A 26,350-nucleotide genomic window follows, 5' to 3' on the forward strand; every position below is an offset into this window, starting at 1 on the left:
TCTGTTGAGTTGGTGTGAAACAGCCACTTGAGTTATTCCTACTGCTGCCACCAAGAGTCATTTGACATCAATACTCAGTGCTAATACTATCATTCTCGTAAATGGGTTATCCTAATGTTACACGGAAGAGCGTGGCACTCTAAGGACTGCTCTTAAAATCCTGATTCTAACGTGCAAAGAACTAGTTTGTGCATTGAAAATTATCACAAGGAGAGGTGTGTGGAAATGCCCATTTCCAGTTCTCAGCTCTTCTTACCAGTGTGTGCTCTAGTGGGATGGCTCTCAAGCCTAGCATCCTCCAGAATCACCTGGAGGATCAGCTAAAATACACACTGCTGGGCCCCACCCTCAGACCTTCTGATCAGTAGGTCTAGAATGGGACTTGAGAATGTGCATTTCTAACAAGTTCCCGGATGATGCTATTGTTGCTGGTCCACGGACCACACTCTGAGAACCAACACCCTAGCATAAAACTGTAGGGAGTGGAGATTTTGCACCTGTGAAAAGAAGTGAAATCTAAGATGTGCCCCCTGGAATAAATTAAGATGAAAGCCCATGGAGTAGGACTGAAATGTCCCTGTTATACTTCTAATAGTCTATTGAAGTCTGACTAGGAGTCAGCAAACATTTTCTGTAAGAGGCCAGACAGTAAATATCTTCAGCTTTGCAGGCTAGATGATCTCTGCTGCAAGTTCTCAACTCTGCCACTGTAGCATGAAAGCAGCCAGAGACGGTGCATGAAAGATGGAGCGTGGACACGGCTATATTCCAATAAAGCTTTATTTACAAAGACAAATAATGCACTGGATTTGGCCCACAGGCCATAATTTGCCAACCTTTGAGTCTAACTAATGTGATAAATATGAATCATATATTGCAACATCTGTTAGTATGTTGAGCCCAAGTATGCCTATGATCAATGAGAAACCAACCAAGCTGGAAACCTGTGTCAGCCAAGCACTGACACCTGTTTTAGCTGCATGTGATTGGTTGACTATTGCCCACACCAGAAGATATGCACTCTTCTTGCAATTCAACACCTACAACCGTTTAAAAACCAATGGCCCACCACTTCATCCTAATTCAACAGGGGTTTCACTGCACTGCTGGAAATTACGTATATTTAATTTACTCTCTACTTGGTACTTTGCCTAGAAGTCAATAATATCTTCCTGTGTAGTGGGATCATTGATTATCAGTTAATTCATATTTCATTTTAAATTTGTTTTTTCTTCTCCTTATTTCCAAAAGGCCCACTGGGCTGTCTTTTCTCACAGGAGGTTTACGCTGGTGGCCTGAAGATAAGCTCTCATGATGGATTTTGTTAAAGAACTAAGCTCGCTGATGCCCTGAAGAGGAGGAGGAAAAAGACAAGTGTATTTGATGGGGAGAGGTGGAAGCAGATGAGATGGGGAGGAAATTATCCAACTCCTGGGACAGGCAGAAAAGACTCGCAGCATCCCTGATGGGCAGTTCCTGGGTCTCTCCTTACTTGTCCTGTCAACAGCATTTGACACAGTTGGCCACTCCTTCCTCTTGGAAATAATGTTCTTTGTTTGGCTTCCAGAGAGCATTCTCCTCTGGTTTCCCTCTCACTTCACTAGCTGCTCCTTCTTTATCTCCTTTGCTGGTCTCTCCTCTGATAGAAGGACTGTCTCGAAGCTCAGTTCTTGGTTCTCTCCTGTCCTGTCCTCTCCTCACACACTACCTTGGTGATCTCATCCACTCACATGGTTTCACATACTGTCGACACACAGACAACTTCCATGTTTATAATTCAAGGCCAAATATCTCCACCGAACTTCAGTCTCACATAACCGTGCCCCTCTCGACGTCTCCATGCATGCTCTGAGGCCTCTCAAATCTGACATGTCCAAAGCTAAGCTCCTGACATTGTCCCATCCCTGCCACCCCCATCCCCACAGTCTTCTCCAGACTGGAAAATGGAAACTCCATTCTTCTACTGATCAGCCTCCAAAATCTGGAACCATACCCCATATCCAATTTGATGGTAAATCTTGCCTGGTCTACCTTCGTATCATAGTTCAAATTTGACTACTTCTCACCTCAACTGCTACCACCCCTAGTCTAGTTACCATCAGCTTTTGCCTGGATTAGTGCCATTTTCTCTTGACTGGCAACTCTGTTTTCATTCCTGCTCCCAATCTGGACGACTCTCAACTTGGCAGGCACAGAGAGTCTATTGAAACATACAAGACCACTCATTCCTTTGCTCAGAACTCCACAAGCTCCCACCTCCCCCAGAGTGAATGTGAAAGGCAGAGGCCTTACAGTCCTGCCTGGCCCTGGCCCTTGTTTCCTCTCTGGCCTCCTCCGCACTCATCTCCTACTCTTCCATCCACGTGGTCACACAGGCCTCCTGATGCTCCTCAAACATGCTGCCCACATTCCCACCTCAGAGCCTTTTTAATGTTGTTTCCTCTGCTGGAAATGGTCTCCTCCAAAACATCAAACAACTTGCTCCCTCATTTCCTCCAAGTCTTGACTCAGATGGCCCCTCTTCAGGGAGTCCTCCCCCTACTCTACTGAAAATTGCAGCCCCTTCCCTGCACTTGCCTTTCTGCCTTCTTTGCTTTTTCTCTCTCCCCAGCACTTATCACTATGCAATACACTATGTATTTTACTTGTTTGTTCTCTGTCTCCTTCCACTCAAATGTAAGCTCCTTAAGGGTGGGATTAGCACAGCCATCTGGTCTGAGGGGGCTGCTGTGAAGTGCCTTTGGGGTGCTGAGTCGGGGCTGCAGAGCCCTGGCCACGGGGATGCCAGCTGCAGTAAAGATACCGCTGGCTTTACTCGGCCAGGCAGCACCAGAGCCTTCCACTCTGGAGGGACCAAGCAGGCTTGGGCAGTTGTTTTTATCTGTGGTCACCTTGGCTGAGGAAGGTTAAAAGGCTCTTATTCAGTTTTCCAGGTACATCATAAGCATGAGAGAGGCGGGTAGGGAGAGAGAGAGGACAGTGGGGTGGGGAGAGAAGAGAGGAGAGGAAAGAGGGAGAGAGGTGGGAGGAGAGGAGAGGAAGGGGGGGGAGAGAGAAAGAGAGAGAGAGGAAGAGAGGGGGGAGGGAGGGAGCGAAGGAGGGAGGAGGGGAGGGGAGAGAAGGGGAGAGGACAAGGGGAGAAGAGAGAGGAATATGAGGAGAGAGGAGAGGAAGACGGAGAGAAGAAGAATGACAGAGACAGGGAGGGAGAGGGAAGGAGGGAGGGGGAGGAAGGGAGAAAGAGAGAGAGAGAGAGAGGGAGAGGGTGGGAGACACCTAATAGATAAAGATTGAATTTACCAAAACTAGATGGAAAGGGGGCTTGGAATTGGATTTATTTGAATTAAGGAAAATTGTTACTATGTGACATTTCCTACATACCTAAGTTTATGAACAATAATTCATACTCATAACAACAGTTCTTATTACTTGAATAATGGAAATAAATAAATCAATGGAACAAAACAAACCCTGCTCCACTCAAACCAAGAAAATAGGATAGAAAAATGGAAATACAGGGGGTAATGAACTTTCCACTTCTCCCCAAACTCCACCATGATTTCATAATAAATTCTGATGTTAACCAGAGTCAATATGCACTTCCTGTGTTCTCCCTTTGGGTGGACGAAATGCTGCTAATGAGGAAGGGTTCAGCTCAGATCTTTCTGATGACCAGGAAAGCTGACTCTTCAATCCTCAGTCCTCTGTTTTAGCAAAGGTGCACCTGTTTTTCCACCCTGCCTCATTCTACCAGAAATTGCCCACAGAACCCCATGTGGACCCAGAGACGTCAAGGCTCGTTAGCCAACAAGAACTGTTGATTCCTCTGCCTGGGATTTAGGACTTGAGTGTTTGCCTGCAGGGTTGCAGGCATGTGGGACTCTGCGAGGCTTGTGAAATCTGGCCTCCTTGCAGAACAGGGACAGCCTGTTCAGTAAGGGTAAGAGTGCTTGTTGCTTCAGTGATGGATGCCAAAAAAAAAAAAAAAAAAAAAAAAAAAAAAAAAAAAAAAGCTGCATGCTTATTTGGCCAGTATTAGGGCATAACATCTCTATTTTTCTCCTATTTCTCAGGGCTTAATGATCTTAAGCTGAGGGTTCAAGTTAAAAGATTTTTATTCTGTTAAAACTTATGACAACTTTATTACTGACATTCTGGGAGCACTACTTCTAGTCATTTTCCTAGCCTATATGAAATACAGGCTTACTTCCACTAGTTTAAATGGCTTGAAATGATCCAAACAGTATTTTCAAAGGATGGGCAAATTATTTTAAATCCTGGGAAGGGGCTTTGAAGGGCCCTATGACAATTGCCCTGGCCTGACCCATCTCCAGTGAAGTAAAATCTCAGCCTGCTTTTTTAAAAGACCCCTAGAGAATGAGATACCTTATCGTCTCCAAATATATCCTACTGTAAAATTGTTGATTATGGCAGAAAAGCACTCAGTCAGCACAAGTTTTCCCATCTATTTTATGTTTGTCTAACTTTCTAAAGTTAGCTATGCATTTCTACTGAATGGTTGATCCTAATGTAGACTGAAAAGCAGCCATGGGCACTTATCACTTTAGATAAGTGCAGAAAAATCAATACTTATTTCTTTTTCTGTGTAAATGGAAATAATGAAGCCATGATGGCATTGGCTGCTACAAAAATGTATATCCTAGACTCTCTAAATCCACAAGATAGAAATGATTTGACAACAAGCACAAGTCAACAGAAATGCAGTCAAATTTCCAGAATAAACGTTTTTATGCCCATGACAGTTGGAAGTATGCATGATGGTCTTTACCTGTACACGTTCCTATTTATTTATCCTCCCTAAATCTATGTATTATTGTTTTATTATGTGTCCCTTCCATATAGCTTTTAGTTTCTAAACTCTTCTATTACATTTTTACATCAGGCTGGAAACGAGAGTTAAAAATAAGGCCAGAAAACCAAGTATTGATGTTTACAATAAAAATTTATTGAGCACCTACCTACCTGCATGTGTCAGGCACTGTGCTAGATTTGCAGGATGACAAAAGTGAGTATGACTCAGGCTCTGCTCACATGGAGCTCACAATCTACAGGTGGTGAGGGAGGAGGTGCAGGCAGACAACCGCTCTACCAAAGAGGCAATGCTACAACACAGGTTTATACAGAGTGCTGTGGAAACGAGGGTTATGTGGTGAATAACTGAGCCTAAGAGAATCACGTGTGTGTGTGTGTGTGTGTGTGTGTGTGTATGGTTTCTGGTAGTATTTCAGAAAAAAGAAGATTTTCAAGCTAGACTTAAGAGTGTAGGTTTTTGCCAATAAGTAGAGTTGGGAGAGGTTGGAATTTCAGCAAATGTCAAAATGGGACAAAAACACATCGAACAGGGCATGTCCTTTAAGAGAAACTGCAAGTAGCTTGGAATGGGTGGGACATAAGGTCCACAGGCATTAGGAAGGAGAGGAAAGCTAGAAAAACAACAAATGAGAAGATATGGAAGGTCTTCCAGTTAGTGAAACAAGGAAGAGACTGAGTCCCACCAAGAAAGTTGCCACCAGAAGGACCTATTAGTTCTGACCAGCAACTGAGACCAAAATGCCAGTCAAACATTTGCAACCCAAATCTTTCTAATCTGAAAGGAGATCTCAGCATTCTTCCCTACGTGTAAAAGAACCTAAGTCTTATCAGAATGGTGGACAGTTACCTGTTTCAGACTCATTTGTCTACAGGAACTGTCCCAGTCCCTGAACAGAGAGTTCCAATGTGGAATGGGGTTCCTTCCTAAAAAAGAGACAGCTCCTAGCTTGAATTGGAAAATAAGTCAGATAAACAAGACAGGCAAATACCAAGAAACAGGTTTCATTAAATTTGTTCTACTCCTTCAATATTATTCTTTTGACTCCGTTATTTTCTTGATTGACAAGGTGACTTTTCATTAACAAGCGTGGCAAACAGTTCAGTGTCACAGCCAACTTCTGTCAAGCCACTTTATAAAATGAAGAGAGGGCAGATGTTTAAACTGTAACTGTCTTCTTCACACAACCTATCCTTTGAAGGGAAAATTCTTTAAAAGGCAGAAAAACTTCAAACAACACATTCAGTTGAGAGCATCTGGAAAATGGCAAATTATCACAGTACAAAGTTAACTGATCATGAATTTGGTATTTGTATTTTGGATGGTCTTCTACTTGATTGGTTGATTCTACCAGTAGTTAAAAAGTCTGAATGATTAGGCTGAACATGTTACAGCATCCAAGGAAGACAATGAGATGTTCCTGATATACATGTAACCTGCCCAGAGGAAGTTTAACATCCTTTTCAGGTCACTTGATTTGAATCCAGGGCTGTCAGTCTCTGAGAATATAAATTCACTGTTTCTTACTTCCAGGGCTCCCTGGATGAAGCTCTGCTATGACCTTTAACTTACAGAGTTGTTATTTATCTCATGGAACAGTTATGAGCTCAATGATGGAAAACTTCATGTCATGGTTACCCCAATGCATTGGATGATGGTGCAATGATCAAAAAGATGCCAGTGATGACAATTGAACGTCCCTTTGCCTTCCCAGCCTCCTTCATATATTCTCAGGCATAGGATGACAAAGGGAAGTCCACGAGTCACATGAAGAAAGACTGTAGCCATGGGGACACGATCAGGAGCTCCTCTGTTTGTCTTCACCCCTACCGCCCATGCCACCACCCTGTCCTACTTCCTCCTCCTCTTGTTCCTGTGAATTCCTCTACCATCTTGCCACTAACCACTGTCCTCCACCCAAAGTTCTGCTGACGATTATTCCTAGCTGAACCAATACTCAACCCATGTCTGACACAGAGTTTGTGTTCAAATAGTTGTTGAATGAAATAATGACCCCCAAACCCTCCAAGGTAACAAAATTTTAGCGGAGTGTCTTTTTGAATGAAATAATGCTTCCTTATGTGGGGTGAAAAGAGCAAGGGTTTTGGAATCTTATCAGCCTAGGTTTATACCTGTCTGTACCACTAACTGGATATAAAACAAGGGCTTAACTACTCTGAGATGCCATTTCATCTACTATAAAGAAGGAAGATAATAATTCCTACTTTGAAGGGTTTTTGTGACTATTGAAAGAGACAGTATATATGAAAATGCTAGCACAGTGCCTGGAATATACTTGGACCTCAATAAACACTCATTTCTCTCTTCTCTGTCTTATGTGGTATTATTAAGATGAAAAATAATAGGGAGTAATTAATCTCTGGTGTAGTTGGATGTCTTAGAAGAGATAAACAGCAGTCACAGGGAGGGACAGTGTTAGGAATTTGTAAAGGAAATGATTATTTCTATGGTTAATTTTCTTGGTTGGGGTTTAAGAGGAAATTCATGTTGTCCATTAATTATACTTACCAATTGGGTCTAATTGGCAACTACCCCAAAATGAATAAAACAAGCGGGAATCAAGAGAGAAAAACGGCAGGCATCCTGTCAAAAAATAAAATCTTTGAAATTTCTACAACCCAATGGTTGGATTCACATTTTATTAAAGCAGACCAATCTCCCAATTTATAAATTTACACATGTGATGGCAACCCAGCTGCATATTCAGACCTATGCAAAGCATCAAACAGCACCCTGTACCAGCTATGCCTTGTCTCACTGCTCCCTCAGATAAACGGGTCCTTAAAATCAACATTCCCTTTGCTGGAGGACATAGCCTTCATTATTCTGTTTCAGCCGAGATAACTGTTGTAGTGGTTAAAGGGTTAAATGAGTTAATCCATGTTAAGTGCTTGTAACAATGCTTGGCACTTAGTAAATCCTCAAGAAATGTTTGTTTTTGTTATACTAATTATAACAATAATTATGTCTTCCAAGGCTGAATAAGTACTGGATTCCTCCCTCCCTCCCTTTAAAAACATTTTTTTTTCTGATTTCTAGAGATACATGTCTTATTCTCAGGTAATTAGCTACTTCTGACCTAAAAGAAGTACTTTTTCAGAGGCTAATGTACTTAACTTTTCTTTTTAAAAGGGAATTGAAACCAATGCCAATGTGTCACTCAACATAGCTCATGTTACTTGCTGAAGAGATCCCCACATTTCCCTCTCTTCTCTCATGGGCCAAGAAAATGACTAATTAGATAGATAGATAGATAGAACCATATATATCTATATCTATCTGTCACATATTATCTCTATCATATACCTCTTTCTATCTGTCTATCTATCTATCTACCTACCTACCTACCTTTCTATCTTCCAAAAAAAAGTCGTCAAAGACATTTCATTATAACAGGTTTCCTACCAATTCTGGCTATTCTATCCCAAACTGGGAGAGAAATTTAATGGTAAATAATGTCTCTGGAGTTGTTAACTTACTAACAAGCTAGTTTTAGGCTAGATGACTCAGGCGGGATCTCATTTCAAATCTAGGCCTCAGGAGAATCTGCCTCTGCCCCTTTTTGCTCCTTCCCTAAAACAGCATTTCCAGAGGGGCCCAGATCCTTGAGTTAGGTCTTCGAGCCCTAGTGTCCTAGAATCAAGCCAGACTTCTAGAGCAGCCACAGCTTGGGGTGGTAGTTGTTGGTTGTTGGTTGGGCAGGGGACAGCTGGTTGGTGAGAGGCATAGTAGGGTCTCACCCCACTTTTCATAAAACATCACTTGGTAATTTCCTCAGTGCCCATAACTTGGCAGGGCTGCCTCTTCATAAGAATGTACTCATTGGGGAAAACACAAAGCAATATCACTTGAAGCACAAAATATAAGGGTTGGTTCTTCTGGATTATCAATAGTTTACAAAATAACAAGCCAAGGAGGGTCTAGGTCCTGGCGGCCGAAGAGTGTGGTAGGTAATGGTCGTCAGCACAAGGGTCATTTCATCACTGGGAAGGGACAGCCCTTGCCTGCGGTGATGGTGGCTAGCAAGATGAACAAAGATGCGCAGATGAGAGAAGCAATTAACCAAAAGTTGATAGAAACTGGAGAAAGAGAATGCCTCAAAGAGTGGCTGAGAGCTAAATTAACTGAATGTGGCTGGAAGGATCAGTTGAAGGCACACTGTAAAGAGGTAATTAAAGAAAAAGGACTAGAACACATTACTGTTGATGACTTGGTGGCTGAAATCACACCAAAAGGCAGAGCCCTGGTACCTGACAGTGTAAAGAAGGAGCTCCTACAAAGAATAAGAACATTCCTTGCTCAGCATGCCAGCCTTTAAGATTGAATTAGATTGCGTTGTTTTGTGGTTTTATTTCTGAAAGTAAAACTTGCCAGACTTCCCTGGTGGCACAGTGGTTGGGAATCTGCCTGCCAACGCAGGGGACACGGGTTCGATCCCTGGTCAGGGAAGATCCTGTATGCCGTGGAGCAGCTAGGCCCATGCGCCATAACTGCTGAGCCTGTGTGCCTAGAGCCTGTGCTCCGCAGCGGGAGAGGCCACCGCAATGAGAAGCCCGCGCATCACAATGAAGTGTAGCCCCCACTTGCCACAACTAGAGAAAGCCTGCACGCAGCAACGAAGACCCAACGCAGCGGGGGCGGGGTGGGGGGGAACTTGCCATAAATTAGGAATCGATTTCCCAAAATAAAATCCTTTTTTGTATGATGGTATACAGTTTTCAGTAATGATGCATACAATTGTATTGATTTTTTCCCTAAATGTGTTATTTTAATAAATATCTCATGAATTAAAAAAAAAAAAGTAACAAGCCAAGAGTAACTACTGTACATTTTCCAGAAAGTTACTAATTAGCACCTTCCTGAGAACATAAATTCAGTTTGGGAGCACACACCTCCCCAGGCCACTCCACCACTTTGTGCAACAATTAGACAGCTTGTTAAATATTAGGAGCAAAACCTCAAAGAGCTGATGACACAAACCCTCCTGGAAATTTACCACAAAAGCGCTTGTTTAAGGAACCAAGCACAAAATTGGCTTAGTTGCGTCTTTCCTGCAGACTGAACAGCACACTGGTATTTTTAGTTTCTTTCTTTCCCCCCACAGTTACCAAGTCCTAATGAACAAAAGTTAAATGACATTTTAGTGCGGATCAACCAGATTTTTGCCGATTTGCTGCACGGCTAAAAATGGAAATGTCTGAACATCCAGTGTCTGTTGATTGTGATTCCAATTCTCTTGATACTTCCTTGCTTACCCTTCAAGATGCAGTGGAGAAATGGTCTCAAGGGGAAAAACTGGAGAAGAAAGGGCTAAGAATTTTGCATCAAATACGCTGATATCCTAAGTGCCCTGCTTTTATTCCTTGCTCAGGTGCCTGGAGAACCTTTTCTTATTTGAGTTCCCCTGGTGCTTTGTTAAACAGAATAAGAGAAGTACCTCCCAAACTAAGGTAATGACAATGCTGAGCAAAGAGTAGCAGTTAGGAGTTTGGAGTCGTGAGTTCAGGTAAAAGCTGTGCCAGTTAATTCACTGTATGAGTTTAGGTAGGACACTTGATTGACCTTTTCCAAGTGGGCTTTCCTATCTGGAAAAAGAAGGCAATGAACTAGGTGAAATATATATATATATAAAATACCAATGATAATATATAGTTATGGATATATAGAATCCCATGAGTATGAATAGCTCTGCTTCTGCCCCATCTATATATCTATATCTATGTATACACAATAATGTTCCATTTATCATATTACACTATATTCTATTTTTACATCATTCTATTAAGGAGGGTCAATAAAAGGGAAACAATGAAACATCTATATCTTATCCTTATGATTTTGATGATCGCGTTTCCTAAAGAAACAAACTAAGCCTAGTTCGCATATAGACCTTATTTATATTTGCAGCTGAAATTTTGCTTATGAAGATAGGAAAAACAATTTAATGAAAGTAAAATAAATGTAATTAGACCACATGCTGTGCACTACCTTTCTAAACGTTGAAAGCTTTCACCCGCATGGCTTGCAATCCATTGCCCACATTCCATCTGTCAAAATCTTCCTGAGAATACCTTGACTACACCGCCCCCATGAACATTCCATCCAGAAATGCTTTCTGTCTGAATTCCTGTTGTATTTCGTATCATTCAAGGGCATTTGACACTTGTTGCTGTTTAACGCAGCCCTTTGCATACTGAGAGCCCGTGGAGCACAACAGTTGAGGCATGGACACAGGCAGACTTCTTGGGTCTGCCACTTTTTAGCAGTCTGACCTTGGGGGCTATTACTTGACCTCCTTTGTGCCTCAGTTTTCTTTTTGGCCAATGGGAATAATAATGGTACTCACTTCATGGGGTCGTTGTAAGGATTGAATCAGTTATTCCTTGTAAAGTTTTAGAATAGCACTCAATAGCTAGTTATTGCTAACTTATTTGTAAAACTCTAAGTTCTTCAAGTGCACAATTATGTCTTATTTATCTTGCCACCTCTATAGTGCTTTATATATTGTAGGCACACAAGCAAATACTGGTGGAGTAACAGAAGAACTATCAAGGGGAAAATAACAGAGGGAGCGATCACTACTTATTTTAGATGACAGATATTTTGAGTTCTCGTTCTTGCCATATTTTGAAAAGCTGACGAAATTCTGACATGTATTTTGGCTCCATACAGAGCATCTAAAGAGTACAATGGAGTCAAGAATATAGTGGGAGCCATTTTTTCCAGTGTGAGCATCACAGACAATACTCAATATGAAATGGCTGTTAAATGAGCTGTGTGTGAGCCTACTCCATCATGGGGAGTAGGATCCAGGGAGAGGGGAGCTGGACTTTGGGGTGCCCAAGAGCCTAATAAAAGGAAAATGAACAATTTAGCTCTACTGAATTGTGCTCATGGTAGAGGTATAGAAGTAGGGCATTTTCAGGAGCCCCATTATACTAGGCTACCTGGTTATGGCTAAGGATTGGGAATAAATTTAGGCTATTTTGTCATTTACCAACTCCAAACAGGGAAGATAATTTTGGCTCTGATTCCAGCCACTATCAAATATAAGATTCAAACCTGTTATGTTGTCTTATTGTTTTATACACATCCTTTATATGATTTGAGAATATTATTCTCCATGGCATGTCTTTAACCAGCCTCTTCCATTAGGTCTCCTGACTTGACTCTTTCCTTTTGTCTTAGATGAAGCAAAGAATTGCCAGCAGACTCAGTGAGCAAGAGAAATCAAGGTGTGTCAAACACAGCTGTGTTGGCTCCTTACCCACAGGTCAAGAATGATAAACATACACTTGTGGGAAGAAAGTACTGGACATGGATAGGCTGACTACTTCCAAAAAGTTCTCTTCCTTCATCTATCCTTCCTCCTCTCTCCCTCTCTCCATCCCTCCTTTTCTCTCTCCCTCCCTCCTTCCCTTCCTTCCTTCCTTTTATAAAAGCTATATTTGGTCATTGTCAAAAAACAACACTGAGAGGTTTTTAAAAGGTATTTAGTGGAAAATGTCAGTTCTCATCTTACTTCCCTTACCTCAAAAGTCTCATTCTCTAGAAGCTATAATTGTTCATCTGTGTCCTTTAAGATATTTTGTAAGCACATATACACACACACACATAATTTTAAAAAACATAAATGTGATCATAAACACACAGTTCTACTGTTGTACAATAGGCTTTAACTTAAGAAAAGGACATAAAAACTACCATTGGGTATCTTTCAATAGGAGCCCAAACAGAGCTATTGCATTATCTATAATAACTTCACAGTCTTTCACTGTATGTCTACATATAATTTAATTAGTCACGTATTGGTGAATCTTTGAATTATTTCCATTTTTATTACCATAAACAATATGGCAATAAATATGCATAAAATAAATCCCTAGAAGTAAAATTACAGGGCCAAAAGGTATGTGCATTTAAAATTTAATAGGGGTAGCCAAATTATCTTCCAGATAAGGTTGCCCATATTTGCACACCCTCCAGTACAGATTTCCATACACACTTATTGACACCAGATATTTTTAAATTCTGTTTTTTGTCAATTTGATAGGTTAAAAAAATTTCATTGTTGTCTTAGCTTTCATTTCTTTAATTTTTTTTTTTTTTTTTTTTGCGGTACGCGGGCCTCTCACTGTTGTGGCCTCTCCCGTTGCGGAGCATAGGCTCCGGATGCGCAGGCTCAGCGGTCATGACTCACGGGCCTAGCCGCTCCGCTGCATGTGGGATCTTCCCGGACCGGGGCACAAACCCGTGTCCCTTGCATTGGCAGGCGGACTCTCAACCACCGCACCACCAGGGAAGCCCCATTTCTTTAATTTTGAGTGAAGTTGAGCATTTGTATTTTCTTCCCCAAGATTTTCCTGTTGATATACTTTGCCCATTTTCTCACAGGATTCTCCTTTAGGATTTGTAGATGCCCTTTGCTTTTTATGTAAATAAGCTCTTTGTCATGGTTGCAAATATTTTCTTTGCTTTACCAATTGTTCTTTGAATTTATTTATACTATTTTCTAATGGGGTTTCTAAACATTGAATCTATTTTCTACAGAAACTTAGTTTGTCTGAATGGAAAAGTCACAATACCTCTGAGTTTGGTACTATAAAAAGATGAGGGAAAAAGATATAGGCAAGACAGAAACAAGGCCAAGAAACTGTTCTATTCAAAGAATACCCAGAGAGGAAAGGCAAGGTTTATTTTTAAAGTGCCGGCCTGTGGTTTCATTAAATCTGTACGGCAATAGATCCTCGTAGGCTTTATTCACTTAAGATAGAAAAGAAACCCCAACTGCTTTTAGCTCTATCTTTTTGGTTTTACTGAGGAACACAAGCTAAAATCAAAAGAAAAACTAACTAGGGTTGGATCAGTAATACACATGTATCTCAGTCTCTAAAACAAGGTGACCCAGCTCACCATTTGTTAAGAGAAGTTCTACTAATTAATCTTTTTATAACTGTCAGTGTCAGGAAATACTCTTAATTATATATTTATAGGCATTCAGAAGGTTTCAAGAGCCTTTCAGCTGTATCTTGCCAAATTATTACTTATCACTTAGGGGTTATAAAATGTAGGAATGTCAAACTGGATAACTGGTATAAAACAGCTTTAAATCCCTCACAAATGCATCTGCTTTCCAGGTCTCCTCAAACGTTTCCTCAACAGAGTTGGACGATGTGCTGCTGCTTTTTTACTCTCTAAGATGGGTTTCTCGTCCTTTTTCCCCAACTGGGCCAAGGCCCAGTTACAACCTTTCCCCCTCAGGAAGGATTTGAGAGGCGAGCAATCTCCATTCTCCTGCCTGTTACCAAGAGTACAGTCCTGTGTAGGTCACATGAGAATTATTTCCTAGGATTTATCTTTGAAAAATTAATATTAGGTACAATGTCACAGAAACACGGAACTGAATCTCTTCTATTTATTTTTAATATTTAGGAATTTAAAGGTTACAAATGATGTGCAAGGAAATATGTGGCTATGGATCCATTATGGAATGTGCACAAATTATGCATAGTAGAGCCTGTGCAATTACTTTGAGGCTAGGAGGATCTGTTTGAGTTAACCTAAAAAGTTAACTAAACCAGGATGGTCTAAAGTAATGTATATAATTTTAGACAGCTAGTCTCAATCCCATTTCAAGGGGAAATTACAATTTCCAGAACCAGTGGAAGACTCTTCAGCTACATATCACTAAGAAACACACACGTGAAGAGTGAAAGGGCATGATATGAAGCATATGCTACAGGAGTCATTTATGGACAAAGCTACTCAATGAACACACTAGAACATGTAGGTGTACCTTATTTATGAATGGCAGGTATGTTTTACCTCATGTGCCAACTCCAGCCAATTCTTAATAACCATCTGTAATGCTATGCTGGAAAGGTGTGGCAAAAAGTGCTGGCTGTACCCTAATATCTATTTTCCTCCTTCATAGTGATAGAATTTTAGCTGTATGCCCAGGATAAAGACTACATTTTTGAATCCCCCTTTTGCTAGGTGTAAATATGTGACCAAATATTGGCACATAGGATGTAAGCCAAAATCCTGTATACGACTTTCTCATTGTGCCTTTAAGGGAACAGGTTATGACTTTTTCCTGATTCCTTCTGAGCAGAATGTAGATGTGACAGTGAGTTCCCGCAGACCATGAAAACAGGGATGTGCAGAGCAAAAGAAAGAAGAAATCTGAGTCCTCAACATTGTGAGGCTACCACAAAAGGCCTGGACTCATGTTCAGAGTAACACATGCATAAGGAATAAACTCCTGTCTCATTGAGGCATCCATTGTTTTGAGTCATTGTTACAGCAGCAGAATCTGTGTCTTAATGAATGCAAAATGGTCCTGAGCTGTAACAAGGCTCAGTGGGAAAAGTGTCCCGCTAGGTCTGCAATGTCAGTAGTGGGCAAGGGACCCGATGGTTCCATGCCAACTCTAACCTCTTACTGTATGGCTATCCAACTTACTCCAAAATGGAAAACTTTCCAAGGAAACTCTGATGTGACTCATACCTTAGACTTTCCCTTTGTCATATGCCTCCCTCTCTGTGCTATTGTTGACACTCAGGCTTCGTCTCTCTGTATTTGGTATAAATACAAAGAAATGAGACTTACTTAACAGTCATAATAAGAATAAAAATAAATAATTTATGTAGTATTTATGATACAAATTATTTATTTATATATAAATGACTACAATCCTTTAAAATAGCCTCCCAGGAAGCTACCTGCTTATTTCAATAATGCTGCTGTTGCTAAAATATTTTTGGAATTTTTTGGAAATTGTAAATTCACACATTTCTTATAATAATATGACTGGGTCAAAATCACTAAAATTTGTTTCATGCCAAATCAGCAACTCTTTATCGAGCACTTACTATGCATGACATTAACTGTAGTTTTGGTGTCAGAGAGGTTGGTAAATAGTAAGGATTTAATAGTAAGGATGTCAGTAGTATTCTTTAGATAATCTATGTCAAATTTCCAGGGTAAGTTGGCTTCATAATTTAACAAGAGAAAAATACTAATACGTATAAGGGGTCTATTACAGTCCAGGGAAATGAGAGACATATACTAGAAATGAAATGTGAATTTTTAAAAAGCACTGCTTTATGGCATTTTACATCATGAATTTATTCATTCACTCAAGATTTATATTACTGCCCTGCTCCCTTATTTCCAACATAATTCTCAGTAATACATAGATTAAAAATTAGAGGTCTCTTTGTATTCAGTTTCAAACGCTTTATTCTCCTAGAACCTTGGTTTATTAAAATATTCCCTTGGCAATGAATTCTAGGTTAGTAGGCTCTCCAGGGGCCTGCAGGTAAAGCAACCACATTTCTGGGCTTCTGTTTCTACCCCCAAATCAGCTAATAACGGTGGACTGTAGGATTTCTCTGAACATCAGGGACTCTGACAGTAGAGCCCCCAGCATTGAGCACATTTCTGGAGTCACTGAGCCTGAAACATACAAAGCAGTGGTGCTAAGAGCAGGTGCTGCCGAAATGGAAATTCTGATTTACTTCTTGAGTCAGTTCTGCCTGTTAAGCAGGTCAGTGTGTCTCTTCAAATGAAAAACAGCTTCCTTACAGCCATTATGGCAGAAAGGTCAATTCAAGTCCATTTACAGTTTTCAAATAAGCTGAGAGCTCTATCACAGATGATGACTTTGGTCCTCATCCAGAAGAGAACTGATTCAGAGCAAATGAAGTTGGATATAAGGGAGAACTTCCCAACAGCAAGGGATGTTAGGATCTGAAGGACATGTCAGGGCTGACATCCAGCCTATGATGTGGATTGAGGACACTAAAGTCTTCATAGGTTGTTCAATATTTTAAATCTCACTGCTGGCTCATGATTGCTGCTTTTTCTACGTCTTTAGACTAGGACAGAGTATCTTGGAAGTGTGTGGCCCTGCCACATCAGGTGTGGGCTATTGGAAAGATTTGGGGAAAAAAAAAAGAAAAACAAAACTCAAGGAAACATACAGGGTAGTGTTTCCTAAGGGATGGATTGGCATTTGGTCCAGGCAATTCTGCATATGAAACCGTCCTGCACAAGGTAGAATATTAACATTCCCTCCTCCTCTCTGTGTCATTTGGGAGCACCAGAAATTGTATCAACCAAACCCCTCTGATATTTTAAAATACCTCCTACGGGACGCAGTGTCACCTTAGTTGAAAACTACCACAGCCATGTTTAAGAATTATCACCAAAAAATGGTGGTAATGGAACAAGGATACAGTCATGAGTATTTTTTCTGATTATGGAAATTTCACTGAAACAAAATGCTGTAAATTGATGAGTGTCACATCACAAAGATGATCTTTTTAAAATAAAATGTCCTGGAACCCATGAGACTTCACTCTATGGATTAGTCTGTTCATGGGACTCCTATACCAAACAACTCAGTGGAAATCAGAAACATCTGCTCCCATCATAAAGCATAACTTATCAGGGATGACATTCGGTGCTACTGGGTGACATTATTATCGTTATTATTTTTTGTTAGTTTGTGTGAGTAAGCACACAGTCATATATAAATTGGTGTACGGGCTTAGGCACTGCATAACAAAACATCTGTTCTTTTTTCCCAGAGAATTCTAAATAGCAATATCCTCAAATACCAAATTTGATTGTTTCATGAATTCTGTGATCATTTCCGCTACTTGTTTGCTTAGAACTGCCAAGCAGATTTTAATCTACTGCTTTAGAGAAAGTATTCTTTGTGGCTTCATTAGATGAGGCTATGCTCAAATGTCAGTTGTTACTCTGGGGCAAAGAAAATGCAGAGTATCAAATTCTCTTTCAAGAAAACCCTGACAGTGGCAAAAGCAATGGTTACAAAAATCTAAACCTACTCAGACATCCCCATTCATTAGTACTGCAGAATGGGTGTATCTATAATGACTACCATGGGGACAGAGTCTCTTAGACTAGATTTAGTCTGACACAGATTTCACTTTATAGTATGAAGATGACAAAGTTGGAAAATTCTAGCCTCATAATGAAATTTCCTACAAAGTTAATGTTCACAAATTAATTAAGATATGTAATCCAAATAAAACTTTGCATTTAGCCAAACCTAAAATAAAATTCAAACACAACGGAGTATAACACTTTCATCAATTAGAGCCCAAAACAAACTAGATTTCTGTCCTCTTCCTCCAATCTCCTTTTTAAACAAAACAGTAAATTATAAGAAGGAAATCTGATATTGGCCCAAATCTTAACTTGACATATAAATCTTATCTTATATATTAGGGACCAATTCACATTTAGCCCAAATTCTAACACCTCCACCAAACAGAGTTCTCTGCAAACTTAACTGACATTCATAATGATTGCTCCAAGACACTAGAATAGCTTGACTCTCTAAAGAAATATGAAATTTTCTCCATTATATTCTTCACTCAAGCAAGAGGAACAACTACAGTTTAGAATATATTTTCAACAATGAAAAAACATGAGTTTTCTGTTTATTGCTGCAATGATCAAGACTTTAAATGAACTACTCTTTAAGAAGTAATGTTAATAGAGGCTTGATAGTATGTTTCAGAATATAATTTTGAGTCTCATTTTTTTCTTTGGACCCTTTCTGTAACCCCAGAGATCCATGGCTTTCCCCTAACAAGCAGAGACAGGTTCGCTTTGTGGTAAAGATATTCTGACAGACATCCTAGACTCTGATGGGCTTCGAATGAAGGTCTGGATCTCAGGTTGGAATCTATGGCAGCTCATCAGGCTATATCAACACAGAACATGGTTTCCCACTAGGGGACCGCTGTGCCACCGAGAAGGCAGGAAGGGAATCAGTGTTTCTGAACTGCCACGTGCCAGAATCCTTTCATAGGTTGACTCATTTAATCACCACACTGTGAAAAATTATCATCCCTGGTTCACAGACACACAAACAAAGTCTGAGAGAAATACAGTAATTTACCTAAGGTCACAGAGCCATGAAGATCTGAACCCCCAGGTCTCCCTGTTTCTCTCAGCTTATACCACTGGCAAGAGGCAAAACCTTCCTTTTTTCCTAAAAGTTATGTTCTTCCCTTCAAACGCTTCCAAGAAAGCCACAATTGCTGGGGATTTTTCTAATCTTCCTTTTTAAGAACTGCAAGGTAATATTTGTTTTAAATGTTTTTTGGCCAGCTTAGTGTAGAATTTGGGACAAGAGAAAATGATTATCAAAATTTTAGATAAATTTTAACATGTGATAACATAGTTCTTAATTTTTATTTTTTTGAAAGAATTGTTAAAGGATACCTGTATCAGTATTTTCCATTATGTTGCTACTAAGTTAAGGAAATACTTTAAAAATCTACCTTGCGTGTGGCCCACGCAAGTTAAAGAAATGCTTTGGTGCTGAAATAGTTATAGATGAAATGATACACTGTTTGGATTTCTTTCAAACTTACCCGGAAGAAGATGTAGGTGGTTATATACATAGAGAAAACAAGATTGGCTATAGGCTGATAAATGTAGAGTCTGGGTGATAGTTACGGGGGTTATTATAATATTCTCTAATTTTTTTGGAAATTTTTTAAAAGCAAAAATGTATGCAGAAAATATGCTTGGGATTTTATAGGTTCATCAGGCTACTTACACGTTACTTTCTGGAGCAGTCCCTTGGTATTCAGTCTTTCTGGAGCAGTCCCTTGGTATTCAGTCTTTCAGGTAACACGTGTTTATTGAACAGCTACTACGTTCCCAGCATTGTGCTAACTTGATTCAACTTATATGAATATGTAAACAACAATAAAATATGAGGAACTGCTTATTATGAACCTTTGTTTACTTAAATGGTTTGAACTTAACATATGTAATGCTTGGCAATACTAACTAAAGGTGTGGGTCACCTTTGATAATTCTCTTAATCACTTCTCTGCACCTTATTCTGATCTTTTAGATGAATGATTTTATGTTCTCGTGAATGGGCACAGATGTGGGTGGGAAAGCACTGCTTTCATCCAGACACTGACAATACTCCTGGGATATAGGTATAAAGAGTACACATAGCCTCACTCCCTTGCCTCTCTCTTCCTCTTTTCTACTTGCCTAGCAAAATCCCAACAGGCTCTCAACCCAAGTCTCTGCCTATTCTACTACTCAAGCTGAACATGCCTGGAAAAAAACACACATCCCTGATGATTCACGCCACTGCAAATTTATGACCACAAATATCAAGTGGGCAGTCTTACATTTCCCTAGTCAGCTCTCTCTCCCAGGCTCTACACTTGTTTTTTCTATTTTCTCCCTAATCTTCTACACCTCTTCCCTTTCCACGCTCTTAGCCAATGACCTCCTGTATTATTTTCTTCAGATATAGAAAGCATCTATAAAGAACTACCTGATCTTCCCAGCAGAAAATGTTCCATCCCACCTACATCTGCGCACATAAACTCTGCCTTCCCTCCTGCTACCCAGGATGAAACTCTTCCTGTTCTACCTATGGCCACGTTCTTCATTTGTGCACTGAATCTCATCATCTCCCTCCTTCTCAAGGACTTTGTCTCAACTCCCCAGAGATTAGTCCTCAACTCCCTTTTCTGTAAAAACTTACTCCTTAGGGGCTCCCACTAGCCCCATTCTTTGAAGAATATACTGGTGTCTGTAAGGATGACTGTTCAGCATCCTTGATGTGTCTATTCCTCCCCCTGAATGCTCAACTCAGTAGCAAGTTCTCTTGAGTTCTACCTTCAAAATGTATCTTAGGACCAATATCGTATGATTCTACTTATGTGAGGTACCTAGAACAAATTCATAAAGACATGAAGTTGAATCATGGTTACGGGGGCTGAAGGGAGGGAATAAAAGTGTTTAATGTGTACAGAGTTTCAGTTTGGAATGATGAAAAGTTCTGGGGATGGATAGTGGTGATGATTACATAACAATGTAAACGTACTTCATAGCACTGAACGGTATACTTAAAAATGGTTAAACTGATAAATTTTATGCTATATATATTTTACCACATTAAAAGAAAGATCAGTTAAGAAAACAGATATGTATAAATTTGAATCCAACTGCTTTTTACTACTTTTATTGCTGTCACCCTAATTCAAAACACTATCATCTCTCACCTGCATTACGGCAATAGCCTACTGAAACATCTACCTGCTTTTAATCTTGCCCCCTGCGTCAGTTGGATCTCTACACAGAACAGCAGAGTGATGTTTTAAACCACAAGGGAGATCCTATAACTTGCCAGATCAAAACTCGGTCAGAATAAAATTCAACTCTTTACAAAGGTCGTACTCTTCATCAAATACCTGGGTCTTTGTTCCTGCTTTCACTCCCTCCAGAATGCTCTTTTCAGAGCTGGCTCCCTCACTTCATTCAGGTCTCTGCTCATATATTACACCATACCCAATCATCTAATCTAAACTATCCTCCCATCACACACATGTGCATGCATGCAGACATGTGTACCCATGACACATACATATATCCCTTCCTCTGCTTTATTTTTAACAGCTCTCTTACTACATATATTTGCCTATTTACTTATTTACTTACTACTCTGCCCCTCTTGACGTAAGCTCAATGAATTATCCACTGCTGCTTTTCTAGACCTTAACCATGACTGGTACATAATAGGAGTTCAAGAAATATTTGTTTGCTAAAGGCATTATGGGGATTGTTTGAGGCTTTGCATGTTAAATTTGAAGTTTAGAAAATTTCAGATGGAAGAGTGTTCCTAAGTGGCTCACGTCGGAAAGGATTCTCCTTTAACAGCAAAGAAGTCCTTCAGTAACCAATGACAACACTTCAGTAAGGACTGTTAACAGCAAGAATGAGTGGAGGGAGGGGAGAGTTGAGATAATGGATGCCAGAGTGCTGAGAAAAGTCTAAGATGCTGGTGCTTATAATATTTTATTATTCATAATTGTCATGTTGATGAGAAAGGGCTTAAAGGTCTCTTGAAAATATTCTTCAGAAGATTATGCTATTTATGCAAGAAATAAACTTGTGGAAAGAATCCTATGGTATGCATGTCATCCCTAAGTGATGAAGAGGAATGGCACTTTAATGAGTAAAATGCTGAGGGTATTCAGACACCTCCAGGGTCGTGCTAAGTGTAATAGGTGGTGATAGTATTATTGTGGTATCCTGGTGGAGGGTCTAATTTCAGGAGGCTAAACTGGGGTTTCCCAAAATTGAGTTCCCCTGTTGTATTTTAGATTTCTTAGACTTTTGAAGAGGGAAATTAAGAAGTAGGTGAGATTTTTAGAATTGTTATAGAATAAAATTTTATTTTAATAAGAAGAATTACATTATCACTAATTATGATATAAAGAAAAAAATAGTGTTCAGATTAGAACAGAGATTTACATTAAAGGTCTATGTTCTTAGTTCTGCTGTTTCTTATTTTAACCAGGTCAACTTTTCCTCCTTTTTTCTCAGTCAGTCCTATTCTGGAGACTTCCAGGTTCTCAGTGGGCACTTTGCTTTACAGCTAACTGAATGGAGATCTCAGGGTCCTGCTCTACTTCCGGAGCCTGGGTCACTCCTTAAGCTCTGAGGCCCTCACTGCTCCTTCCCTGCTTTGTGGGGTGAATGCAGTAAAAAGAGAAGTAGAACTAATGACTCCTGAGTCTGACTTGGAGGGCGACCTGCAATCTCCATTTGCCTGTGATGGAGGTGGCCCAGGGACATGGGACTTTCAATGCTAAATCTGAGAAAGTCCCTGGGAAACTGGGACAAGTTGGTCACCCTCCCACTACTAAGTTCAAGGATAGAACTGGTAGAAGAGCTAAGGCATAGCATCATTCACTACAGCTTGTGGCAAATTCTTGGCCCTGAGCTTGTAACTTCCTGTGACCTCAGGGATCTCCCCTGGGCATCTTTAACCTTCTTCTTCTTATTTAATTATTTGCACTGAATGGGAGTCTGTGAATTCCTATTAAGCCTCAAATACAGTCCCCAAAACAAAGAGGAAAATTGTGTTTATAAATTATGACGATTGCAATGACTATTTGCCTCTCTCTGCCCCCATCCTGTTCCAGCTACTATCACTTAACCCAACCTAGGGGCTCAGCCTCTACCCCAGATCCGAGGCCTAATCCTGTTTGTGGACTCGGAACATTTTAGGAGTCTCAAGACAGCTTCTCTGACCTGGTGCTTCAGCTTGGAACCTGGGTCTGTGTTTATCCCCTACTTTGCACCCTAGACCCTTGACTGGGATTTCACTTGGCAATGTGTTTGCATGCCACTACCTGCCCTGATGTGCTCGCAAGGATCCAGTGTCACACGAGTGGCATGAGGCATGTGCCTGGGGTCCTGGCTCCTCCAGCATCCCTGATGCCCTGACCACCAGCCTTGGCCTTCTCCTGGACTCTATGCTGCTGGGCTCTGCTCCTCACGGAGGCCCGGCCACTGTCTATGAGCCTCCCCTTCAGGGCAATCCCCACGCATAGCAACTCTGTGAGCTTTGGAGACAGGTGCTTCCCCAGGCACAAAGGTTACAAAACAATGTCCCCTCTGGGATGACTAATTAGAAAAGAGTATCCTTTCCTTGGGCACCTATAAGGCACAGGGCTTGGCAGACAGAGCCCTGACTGGGTTTTAACTCCTGCTGGCACCATCGTAGCTGGGTGTTTAAACTTACACAACCGCACACCTAGCTCTCCTCCTAACACTAACAAATACCTGGCCCAGCTGCCACCAGGACCTGGCACAATGGCATGCTTTGTGTGTCTGGACAAATTTGGTCTCACTATTGAGCACTGAACTTGACCCTGCATTTGCTCTTTGTCTACCCTGCTCCCATCTTCTTCAGCTTTCAGGCTACTCCTATTTAGGCTCATTCTTAACCTGCTGGTGTAAAACAAGTAATGCTGTAGCCTATAAAAACCTAAATGGATAATATTAATGATATGAGTTTTGTCCTTCCTGTCAAATATTATAATAAAATTCAATTTTAGTTTAACAAAACCTACCACCCATTGGCTATAGTGCTTTGTTACTTTGGATCTCTGCTGGTTTCTGGATGGATTTTCTAGTCTTTTCTACTCTTTTTTCCCCAAAAGATGTTTACCTTTGGGTAATCCTGTGTTTTCTCTTTCCAAAGATAGTTGAAGATTCTTAGAAGAGAGTTTTCTAATACAATGTTGACTTCAGGCCTACACCAAAATCTATTATTCCAGAATTCTCTGTGAAAAAGATGAAGGTATGAAACTTGACTGCTTAAACAGCAGTAGCTCCTAAAACGTGGAACCAGAAAAGAGAGTACAGGAAAGAGAAGCTGTGGTCTGATAGGTTGGACATCCTAGCTCTGGGAGGAAGGTGGCAAGAGCAAGCAAGATCCATTTGGGACAGATGCAGAGAAAAGACTGGAAATGAGAAAAGCCATTTGGACAGGCTGAATCATATTACACTGAATTTTTGAAAGTTTATCAAGCCAAAGAGAATCTTTTGTTACTTGGAATTGCAGGCTTTGAAAGTTTAATCAATTAAATCCAAGTTTCCCTGATGGAACATACAATTACCAGAAAGCTTGAGCCTGCCGCGAAGCCATGTGTTACTTTGTGAAAACAAATTGAATTTTATTTTGTGAGGAAGGTCAGTAGATTATTTTCATACCTCTACCACATTTAAATGCAAGCCACTGAGTGTGCTGGGGAGTGTTGCTGTTTTTACAATGCTACCTTCTCATAGTTAAATGGGTACACGATAAGTACTGCATAGAACACATAAGTACTTAATAGTATCATTTCAGTGTAACTATGGGCTAAGTATTACGTGGTACCCATAAATACACACATATATCTAAATATATAGGTATCTAGAGACAGTGAATGAATACATACATAAAATTAAGAGACAGAATTAGTTTCATCAACATGGTTACACATTATGCTTTAGTTTAGACAATGTCAGTTCCCTTGAAATGCCTTCGCACAGCCAGATCTATGCTAAGATCAAAACCTGTTTTTTTTTTCTTTTTTTCTTTTCTTTAGCCACCAAAAATAGCTTAATAAATAGAAAAAAACTTCTCCAGGGTGCTTTTCCTCCTTAGAGTATTGTGTAAAAGATGTAGAAAAAAGTTTGGAAGGAAAAGCTTATGTGCATTTATAAACCCCAGACAGGGTTGAATTTTTCACACATAATAAATGAGCTTGAGTCCACTAATTGTGTAAACACTTATTGCGCCTCCAATCATCCTCCTCTAGATGACTTCCTCTAATTCTAACCACTGGCCCAGTAGAAAGTGATCTGTGTTCAAAATCTGCTCAAGTTTTCTCACTTTCAGCCTATTTGAAGGCTGAGTGGGAACAGTAGCCGACTTACTTGTATTTATCTTCTGGAGTGAAATATGCTTTTCCAGTTGTCTCCTAAGTTTCACCTCTGCTCCATACTTTCCGGTGGTCCCATTGTCGGCCAGAATGAAATGAGAATGCATGCTGTTGAGAACAGTGAGCTTGCTCATGGGATTGGACATGGTCTGATATGGCCGGACAACCTGCAGAATTTCAAAAAAAGGGGCAAAGTCAGAGAAAAGAGTGAAAAATATGAAAAGGAGAACCAGACAGACAGGAATGAGAGAGAGAGAAGGGAAATCAATTCTTTGGTACAGTGAAAGGATAGTCTACATCCTCCTCCTAATACTGTTTTGGGTAGAAGCAAGATTTACAGTAAGTATTCCATTAATTTTCTGGATTCATACAGAAATGAGAGTTTGTGCTTTCACTGTACTCAAAAACTGGCAAGTGAATGTCTGTTTCATTTTGAAGTTGATTGTTTATATGCTGATGAACCAAAAATAATTTTTAAATTTAGCTATTTTGTTTCTTTCTTTCTCCTCTCCTTCATGTCCATACATCTAATAGGCAGAGAAAAGCAACCATGATTCTGGAGTACAGTGGAGGATGGGGAGTGGAGGGTGGAGAATGGGGTCAGGGGTGATCTTCTTTGTCAAGCCCATTCAGCAATCTGAAGGTCTGTTATTTAAACAGACCTTAAGACACCTTAAGGTGTCTTATTAGACACCTTAAGTGGAAATGCTGAATGTAAAATAACTGTATCATGATATAAATAAAAATCAGGTTCACAATGTTCATCTCTGTCTTAAATTTTTATTATGTTATTTTAATTTCATGGTGCATCAGACTACCTGAAACAGAACAATTCTTAGTATGGTCTTTCAGACTTTTGATCTGAAAAGAAAAACAAAACCTATTGTGCGCCAGTTGCTTTATATACATTATCTATACTCCTTGCAACAATCCTGCAAAGTAGATGTTGTTATGTTTATTTTGTAGATGAAGGAACAGAGATGGGGATTAAGTAGGTTTTACAAGAGTTTACCACGCTCAGAACCAGAAATCACAACCAGGTCTGCCTGATTCCAAAATCTATGCTTATTCATTCCCCTTTCCCAAACTGCTTAGACACAATGGAAACAAGATGACGTGTTGGAAACCTACTCCTAAAACATTTAGGCAGAAATTTCACTCAAGACTATGAAAAGGAACATTTAACCAACTCACTGTT

General features: G+C 40.1%; 2 protein-coding genes across 12 annotated transcripts in view; one reads left to right on the top strand and one right to left on the bottom strand.

Moving 5' to 3' along the window:
* TRPM3 (transient receptor potential cation channel subfamily M member 3) overlaps positions 1-26,350 on the bottom strand; it is a 1,004,761-nt gene that overhangs the window by 210,067 nt on the left and 768,344 nt on the right. For 7 of the 11 annotated variants that reach the window (XR_013829197.1, XM_079927590.1, XM_079927587.1 and 4 more), the window contains 2 exons: positions 25,148-25,319; positions 7,361-7,435 (listed from right to left, as the gene is read on the bottom strand). Coding sequence is in view for 10 of the 11 variants with exons in the window: in XM_079927590.1 (XP_079783716.1) it covers positions 7,361-7,435; positions 25,148-25,319 (247 nt within the window). In the remaining variant the exon portion in view is untranslated. The remainder of the gene's footprint in view (positions 1-7,360; positions 7,436-25,147; positions 25,320-26,350) is intronic. The other 4 variants (XM_079927589.1, XM_079927586.1, XM_079927588.1 and 1 more) reach the window with 1 other exon arrangement.
* On the top strand, positions 8,729-10,013 carry LOC307189485 (transcription and mRNA export factor ENY2-like). The gene has a single exon (XM_079927604.1). It carries the CDS (start codon positions 8,865-8,867, stop codon positions 9,168-9,170), a length of 306 nt encoding a protein of 101 aa, XP_079783730.1. The 5' UTR covers positions 8,729-8,864; the 3' UTR covers positions 9,171-10,013.

This window comes from Stenella coeruleoalba (assembly GCF_951394435.1).
Source record: "Stenella coeruleoalba genome assembly, chromosome: 7".
NCBI lineage: Eukaryota > Metazoa > Chordata > Mammalia > Artiodactyla > Delphinidae > Stenella > Stenella coeruleoalba.

Excerpts from the sequence above, each read along its gene's own strand:
- LOC307189485 (XM_079927604.1), top strand. The coding sequence starts at position 8,865 with ATGGTGGCTAGCAAGATGAACAAAGATGCGCAGATGAGAGAAGCAATT.